Consider the following 15,712-nt stretch of genomic DNA (forward strand, 5'->3'; position numbering starts at 1 on the left):
ATGACCGTGTCATCACCCTCTGGACACTGCCTGTACCTGAGGAGGATGAAGAGGGGGAGGTAGGCGGTACTGTGGAGCACATTTTGGGTGTGAGCCCATCCCAGCTCCATGCTCAGCCGGGGGGAGGGGATGCTGACGTGCTTCTGCAACACTCACCCGGGCATAAACCCAATCAGTGAGACACAGATATTCCTCTGGCTCATAATTTGGCACTGCATATTGTTTTAATAAAAATGAGACACCATCCAAACGTAAAATAGCCAGGAAAAAAACCTGTCCTGTGACATGGCATTATGCTGTTTATACATAAATAGAAATCATGTGGTCTGGGGGCCCCAGCACCAGCTAGGGGCTAGCTGTGCCTGTGCTTGAAGCGAGTCAGGTGGATTGAGGATGTCTGTTTGGGGGAAAAGGGCACGACAGGGGAGCTATTACTAAGGCAAAAGCAGTGCCAGTGGAAAGGAGACTGTGAAAACTGAGGTGTCCGTGCTCAGAGCTGCTCCTCAGCATCAACAGTGTGAAACAGGAGGCGGCTTTGGCACAGCCGCTTGGGCACTTGTCTTGGGCGCTCTGGGGTCAGAGCAGCACAGACATTCCACGAATGCCCAGCTGCCAGACTCCAGTTCTGTACCTGTTTTAAACTTGGTCTCATTTACTACGTCTCTGTTTTGCCATTAACTGTGTCAGGAATTCTGGCCAGGGTGAAGCAGGATAAAGCTGACGGACTCTGGGCGCTGTTCAAGATCACTGCCTCTGAAAGAACAAATCATGGTGACGGACGTGCTTATCTCTGACCCGAGACAACTGATCAGTGCCAGGAGCTGTCACGTGTTTGCTAGCAGGATGGTGCAAAGAACTGGGATATAAGGGCTGGTTTTGCTCGGCCTTTAGATTGAGAAGGAATAATTTCAGGTATAAACTGGGGTTTCACGTGGCAGAGGGGATGTTCTCCACCTCCAGGCATGCTGCAGCCCACCAGGTCTCTGGGAAATGAACTGGGAATGGTACATATGTAGCATGTGTACTACACCAAGTTGTATATCGGATACCCCAGTTTAGGCTTTGGGCTGCTCTGCAGCCATAGTTTGCCTCGTGAGCAAGAGCATCAGTTCCAGCTAAGAGTCACTCACCAGCATCTGTTACCAATGCAAAGCACGAGCCAGCACAGAGCAGCTCGGTTTAGCCCTGGCTGTCCACCTGGGTGTGAAACGCCATTTACCTGCTGTGTGTAAGCACTCCCAGCCCTGCAGTTCCCTGTCAGCAGGGCTCAGCCTTCCCAAGCCATAAGCACCACTCACTGAAGTCTTTTTGGGCAAGAGCCCCAGTTACACAGCATGGACCCGAGTGGAAGACGAGCATCTGATGGGCACAGACGGCAGCTGCCCCCTGCAGCTCCTACCAGTGCAGGATGGAGCAGCCAAGGGGGCAGTTAGGCCTCTGGGTACCCAGCAATGGTGACTTTAAGCAGCCTCCACTGGCTTACCTTCTTCTCTCACAGGTGGAATATACCTGGGGAACCTCAATCCATCACCAATGGCACAATGGACACCCACCCATATCCATACTTTAAGAGCTGCATGTGACTTGGAAACCCAGACGTCAGCAATTCCTCTGATACAGCAAAAAACCAAGCAAAACAGTCCCCAGGGGCTCTCCAGTGTTCGTTTTGTGGTTCCCACACACAGTCCTCTGTGTGCACATCCCTGCAGCAGGTGAAGGATGCTAGTGAGGGCTCCAGCTGGCCCCCCCTCACCACAGCCTAATGCTGCAAGTGCCAAGGCTGGCATGAAAAAAGCCTTTCAAAGAAAACAGACTGACCCAGCCACGTCAAACAAGAGGCTGCAATAATTTGTAAGTTAGCAGAGCCCTCGGCACTTCCAAGTGCCCTGTTTTTACAGCCAGGCTCTTCCACTGCTAGCTATGTCCCAATGTTTTTAATTTTCCGTTTTGCTGATCCCTACCTCCGCTCACTGCTAATACCTAAGGGACTCTGAGATGGAGGTGGTAGGAGATATATACAATGTGAAGGCATCTGAAAGCACTAGGGTAGTGTTGTGACAAAGGCCAAAACTGAGCTCAGGTGGAGTTAGGAGCACTTGCTCCTGCACAGACACAAGCCCCTGGGCAAGGAAAGCCCTTGGCCCATGGAGGGTCAGCCTGGTGCGTCCTGTGGTGGGGTGTGAAAGGGCGCTCTGCTCCCCTGTGCCATAGTTACACCTGGCAAGCAGAGAGAAATGAGTAAATAAACACATAAGAAAGGTTTAGCTTGGACTCAAGATCCAGAGTTTACATTTAGAAACTGCCCCTTTATTTTACCATGTTCAGTTATAAACTGAATTCACGGCATGGAAACGGCTTCGTGTCCACTCATGTTTGAGCTGCATGTGGCTGCATCCTCAGCTGATGCCTCTGAAGACATCAGTCAGCCACAGGGTATTTGCCGTGTTTCCTTCTTGCCTTCTGTCCCACCACTGTAGGTGTGAGTTGTTCTTGGGAAGCTTCAAGCAGGCTTTTTTAAAAACTAAAAAGCTATGTTCACAAAAAAGAGAAAAAAGTATCCTACCCTTGCAAATAATTACATTGCTTTATTTTTTCAGTATCACAGTCTCAGGAAATGAAACAGTCCAGATCCTTTCCAAGATATTACACAGCTTTTTTTTCCATCTCTCTGGCCACAAAATAATCAAATTAAATATAAATCTGTTTTGCTACATCTATTACATTGGAAGAACATAATTATTGGTAGAAGCAGCTGAGCTCCAGAAGCCAAGGGTGGAATTCTTGTTTTCGCCTGCTCTTGTATAACCCACTTCAGTGTTTCCAGAAAAGCACACGGAGGGACAGAAGGATGTGGTGGATAACAAAATACAGCGGTTTATTGAACGAAATGGGGCAAGGCAATGTTCCCTTTACATTCAATGAGAATTCATGAGTATGAAGCAAAACATGCTATACACACACATGGACATGATACTTTGGGTTAAGTGTCATTCAGAAGTTCTATGCCAAACCCAGTAAAATTATAGAGTGAACAGTCAAAAACAATAAAAAAAAATAGGCTTGCATAGACAGATTATTGTCAGTGTGCAATTTATATTTAAGGATTAGCTGTTGCAATGCAGGGTACACTTGCAGCTCTGAGGAATTTAAGCCTTTGACTAATCCATCTCACCACGTGGCTAACATTTTAGATTCAACAGGCTGAAAGTTTACCCTGAAGAGCTAAATGAGACAACGGCAGTTATTTCTCTGAGACAATTACCTATATTGCAGTGCACAGATGCAGCTGGAGACAGACCGTGGAGTCTACTTAGAGTGAACACTGGTACAGCGGAACTTGTTTACCATGAAGTAGAAAATACACATTTGTGTGTGCCACTGTCTTCTCTGGGACTCTCCAGGAAAAGCCCAAACTGCACAGCTAAGCTTTGCCCTGTGCTACTCAGGGGGAGGAGATGGCTGATGGTATCTCCAGCACAGAAGCTGAGGGCAGTACAGCTTCTCAACACAAAACCTGTCTCCTGCAGCCAGTCCTGGGCATAGCAGTCCGAGCGGCACTTGTATGCAGCACAGCCAGAGCTTCCACAGCAGTGCTGCACAGCCACAAATGTGCTACGGCAAGTGTTTACCTAGTACAGTAAACTGGAATCTCTGTAGGTTTATGCTTGTCCTCTGCAACGTTCAAAAGACAAGCTGCCTGTGGTAAACTTCACGCGAGAGACACCACCGTGCCTCAGCGCTGTATCCCACACCCACCTCCCAAAGCAACTGCAAAACTAAGCACTGAGCGCCTTGAGAGAGCAGGGCAAAACCAACTGTCCATCAGCTGGGGACAGATACAGGGCAGACTAAATCTGAGTCACCCCCAGATGGGAATTCCTGCTGCAGCACTCTCCCTGGCATCACTGCCAGCAGCAGGACAGCAGGGAGCTCCCTTGCTTCGTTTCCTATTGCATCTAATATAGTCCTGCAGCGTCAGCACTGCCCTGAGGAACAGCAGGAGCGATGTGCTCAGGGTGACAGATGCCCAGGAGATTGCTCTGTGTAAGAAGCCACGAGTTTCATGGACTGGCTGTGCTAGATTACAAGAGTGTAAACTAAGTAGGGGAATCCTCACACTGTCTCCAAGTGCTCCCCTTATATATAAATTAGCAATCCACAGTTAGTTTGCATACAGGTTAATATGAATTAAAATAAAAACCTTGATAATAAAAATATATATAATATACACATTGATCAACAAACTGAAAACACTAGAATGTAACAGTGGCTGTAATTTGGCACAAAATAAAAACACACAAAGGTCTAGCACTGTAAAAATAAAAATCCATTTTTTTTTCCCTAAGTAAGAGAATGTTATTAATCCTGATTCAAATCCTGACAGGTGGGAATGCAGAGATATAAAAATACTGTACATACAAGATCCCTTTCACAGAGTGAAGCAGACTGCAGCATTTGTAACTTCTATTCTTCCTCCCCAAGAGGAGAAATTCATGGATGAGACTAACCCCTAAGAGCTGATATTTTCCCACCCCACTAAGTTCAATACCATGAAGTTCTTTAAAAAATAGATGAGATTAACTTGCTGGATCTATCTGCATGACGACAACTGCTTCTTGCTGCAGGAAGCTGTACAGTCCACATTAAGACAATGTTTCATAGCAAGGTGACTCACATCAGCCTGCTGAAGACATCGAGCATCCCTGCATATAAGGCACGATCACTCCGGTTCGCCTAACCTCTCTTCTGCAAACTGTTGTGCTTCGGACGGAGGTGAGGTGGCGGCGAGAGCTCTTGCTGGTGAGGTGTGCCTACTGTGAAGGTTAGGAGGTGCCAGGATTTCATGGTGATGAATGTTCCACATGGTGCCTGTTGCCTTTTTAATGCACAGAGTTAGAAAGGGATGCAAGAGCTGAATGACCTGGGCAGGGGTCCCAGCAAGTGCTCTGACAAGCTATTAAATCCAGAGCAAACTCATAGGCAAAGCTACTAAAACTTGGCAAGAGAAAACAAGGAAAAAATGAAGTTACTTAAACGCTGTTCTGTCATAAAAAGGAAATGCTGCTCTGATTGTTTCTTTTTTAAAAGATCAACTTTTTTTTTGTGCCTCTTTCCAGGGCCACAGGTGCAAGGTGCTGATTTTGCATCTGGCCTACACAAGCTGCATCTTCTTGACTCTCAGCAGAACCGTGGCTGCTGAGCCCCAAGATGAGTTGGCTCCTTGTTCTTCCATGATCTTAACTCTCATTGACTTCAATGGGACCACGGAATCTCCTTCCAAAAGTGGTTACTAAACATGCAAGTCCAGCTGCAACTTTTGCCTCAGGAAGACTCTCACCTGCATGACAGCCTGAGGCCCACAACATATGTTAGATGAACAATTGCTCTGTTTATACCCCATTTCCTACATGCTTTCCTCAGCTACCATTCCTAGCATTTCTCTCTCTCTCTCGATAGGTGTCAGCCCCTTCTAACAAAACCTTAGCTCCCCCCTTTCTAAAGGGCTATGGAAAAATAAAACAGGAGAAGCACTTACAAGGCCCAGCAACCTAATAAAGGTGAGAGTAAGAATAGAAAAGTACGGTCTAAGGGAGTATATAGAGCACAGCAGCCCACAAAGCATTCAGCACTCCCTGAAGGCATCCAAGGAAGCAGCAGATGCTCCTGGGATCCTTCCCTTGGGCTCTCGTCTCTTGGTGCCATGGCTGGAGAGCTTGGTTGGCCAGAGGAGGCCATTAAGGAGATCCTGCAGCTCTGCAGAGTAGGCACTGAGGTGTTCCACAGACTTTACCCAGCTTCCAAACACAATCAACAAGGAGTTTTCTCTCATCGCATTTCCACTTACTCCCACTGAAGTCAACAACTTGGATACTCCCAAGCATCCCTCCTGAATTAATAGGCTCTCCACATGTCAGCAGGCTCAGGGCCTTCGTGACTTTTTCAATCAGGGTAAGATAGAAGTTACATCAGCCAACTGCAGTGCAAGAAAGCCCGTCACAGCCAGCTAGAGGCCCAGGAAGGGCTGAATTCCTAGCTGGCAATCTCCCCTTGCCTTTTGCAGAGGGTCACCATTTTTCCCCACGCACAATTAGTACAAAGCACATCCACTTTCTGATTTGGCAGGGGCTTTCCCCGTCCAGTTTTTACAAGTGCACCAGATGATACAAGCAGCAGGGCCTGAACTGGGGTGTTTGTAGAAAGTACTAGTTCATAAAACCCCACCAGGCACCCATTTCACAACAGTAAATACTCTGATGGCAATGGAGGGGAAAAACCCACAGGGAAAAAAAAAATTTAAAAAAGAGGCATTTTCAGCAGTAGAAATTTTGACTGTTACATGAAATACAAAAATAAATTTTTACAAAATAAATTCTTTGCAGATGAAGTTGCCACATTGGCCCAAGTTATCAAATAAAAAAGGAAAAAATAGGGTCGATGTGGCTCTTTTTCCAGATCCTTTAAAACAACATTAACACTTCTGAATGGACAGATGGAACAAGAACAGAGAACAAGCAAGGACAGTACAATCTAGCCGCCAGCTGGGATATTTCCTGAGAAGAAGCAGTAAGCAAGCAAGACCTTGCAAGTCACTTAAGGGTTCATGCAGGTGAGCAAGCTCACAGTCTGGAAGCAAGGGTATGCAGCTAGCAGGATGCTTGCCACTGCACAGTCCTATGTTAACAGGATTTTTGGCTAGTGTATGCCTGCAGCAGAGGTCTACCAGTGGTTATACGGCTCTTCAGAGGTAGAGAACTGCTACCAAGAGGCCAGTGGGGTAAGAGATGGATGTTTCTTGAGTTGTTGGTCAAGGCAAGGCATGGGCTTGTGCTGTGGTATTAAACTTGTCCCTGCAACTTCTGTACAAAAAGGAGTTGCCTCTTCCCAGCCATTTGCCTCAGAAACTATTGTGAGCAAGGACAAGAGCTGAAGTTAAAGCCTTACAGCTGCCTTGGGGATTAAATTGTGTATTAGGGGAAGGTGCAGAGTCGTGGTCTCTTCAGATGTCTTGGTGCTCCATGCCAGCACATGCTCTCCACAAAGCTCTAGAGCTGTCAAAGCTCCTTTCCCAGGCAGATCAGTGGTGAGGGCAAGCACAGCCAACAGCAGAACTGCAGCTGCCAGAAGATGACAAAGAACATGGTGGGAGAGCCTCAGTGCTGGGCTGTATGGAAGCTGGGCTGCAGGGGCAAGGTAATCAGGCTTGCTGCCATGAACTGGACTGGCAAATAACTAGCTTGTACTGGCTGAACAGAATCCAAGCCAGTGTCCAGATGCTCAGCTTTGTAGTTTTAAAATGCATGTAAAAAAAAGTGGCAAAAAATTATTAAAAAGACAAAAGAATTGAAATGAGAAGAGGCCAAGGGAAAAGACTACTTGTTTGTGCAAGAGAAGAATGATTTTCAAAGACTGGAGGGGAAAAAAAGCCATTGAAGGGGGGGGGGGGGGGGAGCTGCGGGGCAGGGAAATTAAAATCAATGCATGGGCAGATCTACACAGACAACTTAAACTTGCAGACCATGCTATACCAAGCAATAGTTTTATTCTGACTGGAGTCTGCCTGGGGTGCTGGACGGAGCAGTATAGAGGAGAGGCAATCAGCACAGACATTGTGTGAACTGTTCAGCACTGCCTAGCTCAAAGCTGCCTGTAACTGTAGAGTCTAGATGCAATGCTCAGTGCCTATATGGCCCTCCTTCAGCCTCATGCAGACATATGCAGGTTCAGACACAAGTTACTGTACTCAAGTGCATCAGCAACTGAGCTAGGACTTGCAGTAGTTCCTACTTGGCTCCAGTGAAATTCCTTGGCTTCTGCCATACTGAAGCTCAAAGCAGGTGACCACAGAGGTCGCTTCAGGCATTCAAATTTTTGTATGATTCTTCCCAACCCACAAGTCACAGCTTCAATAACGCCCTAGGATGTCTTAAAAGTCATGCAGACGATGTCCAATTTCAGTTGAAATTATCCTTTAACTGTTCTATCCTAGATCCTGGAGCCAAATGCCCAACTACACACTCTACCCAGATTGCTGGAAACCCTAGAAAGAAACACAGCAGTTATGATATTTTGTTCTCTAGACAATTTCCTCTTCACTAGTCCCAGGTTCTGGCTTTTGCTGCTGTATGTTATGAAGATGCTCTCTCCTTCCCGCAAGTTAGCATGACTGTCAGGTTGACTCAGCTGTCTTAGCCAGCACAGGAAGAAACACATTTCCTCTTATGACTCTCTTTGCTAAGTCATCCTAATACAGAAAGGACTTGTACTTCTGAAGTTCTGCTGCATTGCCATAACCCAACTGATTTCTTGGGTCGTCTTCCCTGTTGTACATGCATCTCTATTTGTTCAAAGCTCCAGCCAAAGCTTAACAATAAAAATAAAAACAAAAAGAAAGCCTCAAAAGAAAGTAAAAGGGAGCTGTTAAGTCAGCTAAATGATTCACATAGCTCGGCAGCGGCTAGATTGTACTGCACTGCTTAAGTCATCACATGAGTAAGACATTGAAACGAACAATGTTACTTAATATGATGACACTTAAAGAGGAGATGTTGGGAGTGGAGGGTGGACCTCTCATTGGGTAAGGAATCAAGAAAGTTGCCTGGCAATTCCAGTAATGTTTGCTACAGAAGAGTCAGTACCAAAGCAAAGGCTAGCACAGTTTACTGCTTCCTACGGGAACCTAGAAAGCAAAACAGAAAGAAAAAAAATCCATAAGGCCACATCCAGGTGAAGAAAATACTACATCTTTTACATGTCCTGCCCTCTTGAATGTCTAAGTGACTTCCTGGGTACTGGTAAAGTCAAATGCCAAAATGGGAACCATATGTTGCATGACTCAAGCAAAAGGAAGGAGAGGTCCACCAGGCAGGCAGACATTCGCATTTCTTCTAGGCTGTGACTGGTGCTGCAGCCACAATGCACAGTCTCACTACAGAAAGTGGAATGCACACTGGGCTAACAGACTCTATACAAAGTGTCATCAACTTTCCAGCTTGTTTGATGAAAACAGAACACACAAGTTTCCCAAACTTTAAGTTTTGGGAAGTGTCCACATTTAAGTCACAAGCAGTAGAGCTGGAAGAAATCTGAGCAATTGAGTCGAACTCTTGACTGCCCCTTTCCTCCCCCAGAGACTCCATCTACAGATAACTCAGACAATTGGTATTCAGATTTAAAAAACTGGGGGGCACAAGCCTAACCGCACTGCTCTTGTGCCAAGTGATTTCAGGAAACAAGCCAACAAAGCAGTGCTGAGATGCTACAAGAACAGAACAAGCCTGTTCTCGGGACAAGCTTCTGTCTGATCATCCCATCCACCCACCAGACGGGTGCTACTGCAAGGTTTTGTCTTGTATTGGATTGTTTGATACTAGCACATCACCCAAAATCCATCATGTCATTGTCTTCATGTTATTTCTCCTTCATTTGCTGCCTGAATTTACAGTCATTCATCATTAAGAGATCACGGAGGACACGCAGAAAGCAGTTTGACAAAAAAGGCAAACCAACTTTTTAGTGTCTCAGCCTGCAACGGTGCTCAGCAAATACAACTCTAACACTGACTAGCATCACCTGCCTGCTTGGGCAGTAATATCCATTCCTCCTCACCATTAGCATCCCTTCCAAACATCCTGTCCTGCAGGCTGCTCATTTGAGGAAAGCAGCCCACAATAACCCAAGTGCTGGGGCAACCATGGGCTTGATCCTACCTTTAGGAGAGTGCTCAGCTTTGGGGATCTGGCGCAAGGGGCTGGGCTGGCTTGTGTAATACCGAGTGTGTTCAAAGTCATCGAGAGGAGGCTGTGACCTGCTAAGCACAGTGAAAAAGAAGTGTTGGGAAAAAAAACTCAAAGGGATAACCGCATGGCAAAAGCAACATCTCTGCCACCTGGTCTGTTCCCTGACAGTTTGATGCAAGCCATGTCTGGCCCAGACTTTCTACCTGCACACCAGCTCCTCCGAGCACAGACTGTTACTGTTTCTGTGGCAAGAAATGCACAGTATTTACTACTTCTCATGCACCACTTTCTTTTAATACTGGTTTCAAGTTGTCAGGGAATAAAAATCTCCATTATGAAGCTTGATGCAAACTTCATGCAAAAGAGCAACATTCTAAAGTGTTTAATGGTTGCCAGTTTTAACCCCAGAGTATTTTAATATGATCTCCCTCAGTCAGTCTCCACCTGCACACAGATTTGTTGTTGATTTTGCAAATTCGACAAGAATTTCTAGGCTCATATCTGGATTGGAAGTCAAAGCCACAGGGGTCACTTCCAGGGTTCACTCCCTCATGAGAAGCATCAGGCCAGGATACCAAACGATTCAGAAGCAGCACTGGGCTACAGCACATTCCCATCAGCTCTGGGATGAGGCACCCCAAAGCACAACGTATTTGCTTACGGAGGGGTGTCCACACACGGCAGTGGGAGCAGTGTACAGGTCTAACTGGGACCAAGGGAGCAGCTGTGCAAATGCATTGTGATTACTCCTTGCTGCCCAGAGATGACATTTTGTTTGACATCCCTAGAAGCTCTTTAACCCGCTCAATGTTTCTCTGCCATTTAACAAATGTCACTGCACAAGCTCATCAATCTCTGTCAGCGCCAGGCAGGGAGACCAATATGGACAAATGCCACAAGCACAGCAAGTGACACGTGTCACCAAACACTACATGAGCTCTGTGCTTTCCGTCTCTTTTTGGTGCTAAAACCTCTGCTCTCTACCAAATCCCTTGTAAGTGGGTCAGGCTGGTCGCCCCACAACTCCTCCCGAAGACTCTGCTTCTAAGCAGCTTCCCGATTGCATTTCCCCATTCTTACCAGCCAATTCAAGCTCACCTTGAAGACCTGTCTCCTTTGTGCCGCTGAGTTTCAGGCCCTTCTCTTGACCTTGAGCGTGTAGACTCGCTTGCATCATGCTGATGGGAAGAAGGGAAAGCAGCTCACCTGTGTGCCTTGCAAGACACCAGGCTGCCACAGCTCCATGCAGTCCCTTCATGCTCAGTTTATACACACAACTAACTACAGCCAACTACACGTGAACGGCAGTATTGGGACTAGTCTCCAGTAAATGAAACCCAGCCTTGCTGAGCCAAACTCAGTTTTTGCTCTAAATATGAGACAGTGCTGGGGGATTCATCCTGAAGTTGGGGTCAAATGCAGTCAGTGTGTAATGACTGTACACGAGACTGGGCTGAGTATGAGGAACCAGCTGCACACAGCTGTGCTCCTGCAACCACTCAAAGAGGCTGAAAACATCAGAGCTACCTCCAACTGGCCCCAAGATTAACACAACATCCCCTTAATCACCTTACCAGTGCAGACCTTGAAATCTGTTTCCTTTCATGTCCTACATCATCTAGCCAAGCCTCTGTAATATTACTCATACAAAAATCTAGGTTCGATACACTCAATATTTTTCATTATAGAGCCAATTCTATTATGAAGCAGAGTGAAAACCAGAGCAGCTGTGCTGTCCTTATACCTGTGGTACACAAACAGAACCAAGTACTGCTTTTATTGCTACAGTCAGGATTACAGCAAAGGGAAGTTCCTAACCAGGAGGACTGACAGTGCTTGAGGGAGGCCACAAGGTGCTGTGATGTCCAGTGCCAACCTCCAAGGCCAGAGCCCAAGCCTTACTTTCCTTGAGGCTAAAGCCAAAGAGCATCTAACCAAGTAGGTGGCTCCAAGAGACTTGGGAAGAAGGTCAATAACAGGCAGCAAGATCCTTTGGATGCAAGAGTCTAAATCATTCCTTTCGCTCTCACTGCACACTCTCACCACCCTCTGGAAATGGGAATAACATTATAGCACTTCATTTGTGGTGCCTGATGTTTGACATACCTTCCAGTCTTGATCATGCCTCCTCCTGTCAAAGGAAGACTTTTCTCTCTCCTTCCCTTTCTTGAAAGCCTTTTTCTCCTCAGCCATCAAGAGTCGGGCAATTTCCTAGAAGGGAAAATACAGACAGCATGCCAGATGGCTTCACTGCTCTTGTGGGTTTGAGTTATTTAAGTCCTTTCCTATGGCCAGCTACTGAATAGGAAGGGTGCAAAACCTGGATTTCACCCACCGGTGATCAGAAATCAAGTGAAAGGGCAGAATTAAGACTGTCTACATGCAGCATGCCCAGTGGATCCCTGATTTGCCAGAACTGTGCTTGCAGAGCCTTTCTGCCTTTTACTCCTTTTCCTTCAGTGGTGGGGGGTTCATCTTGCAGCATCTCCAATAGTCTGTTACAAGAGATGCTCATACACAGCCATAAACTTCCTTCCTCTGCCACGGTTGCAACAGGCAACGCAACCCCCTGCTCGGCCAGCCTGAGCATACACATGAAAACCAGCTAGAAACAAACTCCACCAGGGCCTTGAGCTTTCCCTAACAAGGAGGGAAATGAACAACCAGAGGGTCAGAGGGGACAAGTGGTGTTTAGCAATTTCCACAAGTAAAGGAATACCACAAACATTTCACTTCTTCCTCACCTCATCTTGGGCTACTTGAGCTGCTTTCTGATCTTCCTCATTAGCCTGGAAAGAAAAAAAAAAAAAAAAAAAGGTGGGGGCCAGACAAGACACAGATACAGAAGAGTAACACCTCTGAATTATTCATACTCATCAACCTGCTGGGCAGGGCAAGTAGGTGCCCATACAAATAAGCTACCATCTTCTCCAAATATACTTAGCTACCTCAAAACTTTACCTCCCAACCCAACACCAAGCTGTCATTTCAGCTTTTCAGCCAAGTTGCACCCTCACCTGTCTGTCAGGCCACACCACACCACGCTGTCCACCCTGCTGCCCCCTCTCTCAAAGATGGACACTAGCCTGTCTCACTTCTGGGCTGACCACAGGCCATCTTTTACCTGCCTGGAAATGTTCATTTAATATCACTCTGCGTTGGTCATGTAATTTTGGGTGTTTATTTCAGAAAATAGGGCTCTACCGGCTGGATGCCAGCTGTCACTCCATACGTGTTTGTACAGGAGACAAAGGTAATCACCCAAACGCACAGTAGTATCACATATAATATGTTTAAAAATTCAAGTTGTCATTGCTGGCTACCTTAGTTCCTTCGAGCTGACTAATGCAACCTCTCTACTCACCAGGAGCTCTTCCTCCTGCAGCTTCCGAGCAATCTCTGCATCAGATAACTCCTGCTCCCTTCGGGGTGTATCATACATGGCTTGCTTCGTCCCCCTCAACTTAGTGCCTACAGAATTGTGTGAGAAAATCAACTCAAACATTTTTCAAGTGCTTTGGTAAGGAAATCCCCACCATCTCCTCAGCCATGTGCAAAAGCCCCGCTCAAGGGAACCAGAGACCACGACAGCATACCTGCCAGACAGCTGAGTACCTTTAGCTGAGGTGCACCACGCACTGTAGGGAGGTTTCTTCATGCATATAGAAATATCTGATACACCATGTCTTACACGACAAATGTAACTATATGGCAAAGGCGTCATGCCCCTCGAAGCAGTCTTTGCTGACACAGTGAGGCTAGCAAAGGAGTCACTTTTTCACACTGTGTCAACACAGATACACGGGCAAAACCAGGCAGCAGAAAGCAGCCCAACATCTGTTACAAACACAGCAGAGTCTGTGAACACCCTGCTGGAGCGGCACAGGCTGCAAAAGTTGCCTGGGACGGGCTCACGTGAGGCTTCAGACAATTTCTTCCTTGGGCTGACCCACGAATTTTACAATTCACAGTGAGAAAACAGCCAAGTAAACCTTTTTGAAGTTCAGACAAGGTTCAGGTCTTGCTTTGAGTACAGAGTTTTATTTGTTTATTTTAAAGTTAACCTATCTCCAAGTGATTTACAATGTTGCATTTTGAGTGTCTCCATAGCCTATTTGCATCAGGCCAAAGGAGTCCCACCCTATCCCTGTTATAAAACACATGACTTCACTCACGTACAATGAATGCCTTCTGCCATCTGCAGTCTGAACTGCATTGTTCAGACATCTCAGTCATCTAAATGAGCTTTCTGCTTTATGTCAGAAGTATACAAACACCCCAGATGCCTGCGTCTCTTCCACCTCAAATCCAGAAAGTTTCACTCAAAACCTCCATGCCTCTAGCTACAGCATTTACACATTTATTATAAATACCTGTTATGTCTTACTGGGCCACCTATCAGTTTCCTTCCCATCTTGTAAGACCAAGGGAAAAACATGAAGTAACCAACTGACTTTGAAAATTTTTTTGTGCATCTACCAACAAGTTACCATCATACTCCACCAAGCAGCCTGAAGACTTCAAACTGCAGAGGGCCAGAGATCTCATGCATCAACATGGAATAAAACTATGGAACAGAAAGCCACCTACCTCTTCTAAAGGTGGTGTGTGGGGTTTTGTTTTTTGTTTTGTTTGAATCAATTGATCAATGATCTCAAGCAACTAACAGCCCTCTTACAAACCTTTGAGTGTAAGAACACCACCAGCTTTCGCACCTTATGGTCAGGTGTTTGGCCTGGCCTTTCCCAGGACACTTCGCAGCTTGGATTGATCAAAGAGCTGCAACCTCTGGCCAGCACAGGAACTCTGGCAAAAAGCACCAGCTTGGTCAGAGTTAAATTATTCAGTGTGCTTCCAAGGTCAAGGAAAACAATTTTACTGTGCTGGAATGAACAACAGCATGGCCGACAGGCTCCTGTACGGCATTACCTCTATGAAGAATAAAAGTAAGTTTCCAGGAATTGTTCGCTGGCCAGTTTGAGACTGAGCTTTCTTCACACACTGATCGGTGCCAGGCTTCATTTGCTCAAACAATAAATGTTACTTCCACATCACTTCTGCTCACTCTCAGGGGAGCACGAAGCCCACCACAGGAAGAAGACGTGAGCTTCTGGCTATTCTGACTCAATGTGATGGGATACTGAGTCACCCAGAACCACATTCTATCAGAGCAAATCACAACCCACTGATTATGTACAAAGACCCTTCCACCTCCCCAAAGAAAACTTTTACATAGCAAAGATGAAAAATAAATCTACCAGTGTCTCCAGAGACAGACACGATCATCCTAATCTTATCCAAATGAAGACCAGTTAGAGGGCTTAAAGCACAAGTCTCCCATGCTGTGACAAGAGATAGATCCAAGTCTGTAAACTCTACTTCCACTAAGAGGCAGGTCATCCCTACACCCAATGTGGATTTAAAAGCAGAAGGATGGATGTGGATCTTTAAAGCCCACCTGTCCACAAGCATTACTGAACAACATACTACACAGGTACACGTTTCCCAGAAAAATCCACTTGTACAGAATTTGACAAGACCCTCATCTTACAAATGGAGCCCAGCTGGACACCTAGAACCACTACTGAATTTTTTACCAAAGTGAACTGCTTATTGAAAGCCCTGCTGGCAACATAATAAGTGGATGGAAATTGCTGGCTTAGGTAAGTAAGTGCGTAAGTAAACTTGGCAATACGCACTTGCAGCCCAGAAAGCCAACCGCATCCTGGGCTGCATCAAAAGAAGCGTGGCCAGCAAGTTGGGGGAGGTGATTCTGCTCCTTTGCTCTGCTCTCATGAGACCCCACCTTGAGTACTGTGTTCAGCTCTGGGGCCCCCAACACAAACAGGACGTGGACCTGTTGGAACGAGTCCAGAGGAGGGCCACAAAGATGCTCAGAGGGTTGGAGCACCTCTCCTGTGAAAACAGGCTGACAGAGTTGGGGTTGTTCACCCTGGAGAAGAGGCAGCTCCGGG

At 46.3% G+C, this 15,712-nt stretch overlaps 1 protein-coding gene across 2 annotated transcripts in view; it reads right to left on the bottom strand.

Moving 5' to 3' along the window:
* Positions 1 to 2,569: 2,569 nt before the first annotated feature.
* Positions 2,570 to 15,712, bottom strand: part of CCDC50 (coiled-coil domain containing 50) — a 45,759-nt gene continuing 32,616 nt past the window's right edge. The window contains exons 6-11 of one of the 2 annotated variants that reach the window (XM_037406158.1): positions 13,102 to 13,208; positions 12,482 to 12,526; positions 11,844 to 11,948; positions 10,836 to 10,915; positions 9,708 to 9,805; positions 2,570 to 8,677 (exon numbers count right to left, since the gene is read on the bottom strand). In XM_037406158.1, coding sequence (XP_037262055.1) covers positions 8,658 to 8,677; positions 9,708 to 9,805; positions 10,836 to 10,915; positions 11,844 to 11,948; positions 12,482 to 12,526; positions 13,102 to 13,208 — 455 coding nt within the window. In that variant the 3' untranslated portion in view covers positions 2,570 to 8,657. Of the gene's footprint in view, positions 8,678 to 9,707; positions 9,809 to 10,835; positions 10,916 to 11,843; positions 11,949 to 12,481; positions 12,527 to 13,101; positions 13,209 to 15,712 lie in introns of both variants that reach the window. The other variant, XM_037406157.1, reaches the window with a different exon arrangement.

Source organism: Falco rusticolus, chromosome 13 (assembly GCF_015220075.1).
Source record: "Falco rusticolus isolate bFalRus1 chromosome 13, bFalRus1.pri, whole genome shotgun sequence".
Classification (NCBI taxonomy): Eukaryota; Metazoa; Chordata; class Aves; order Falconiformes; family Falconidae; genus Falco; species Falco rusticolus.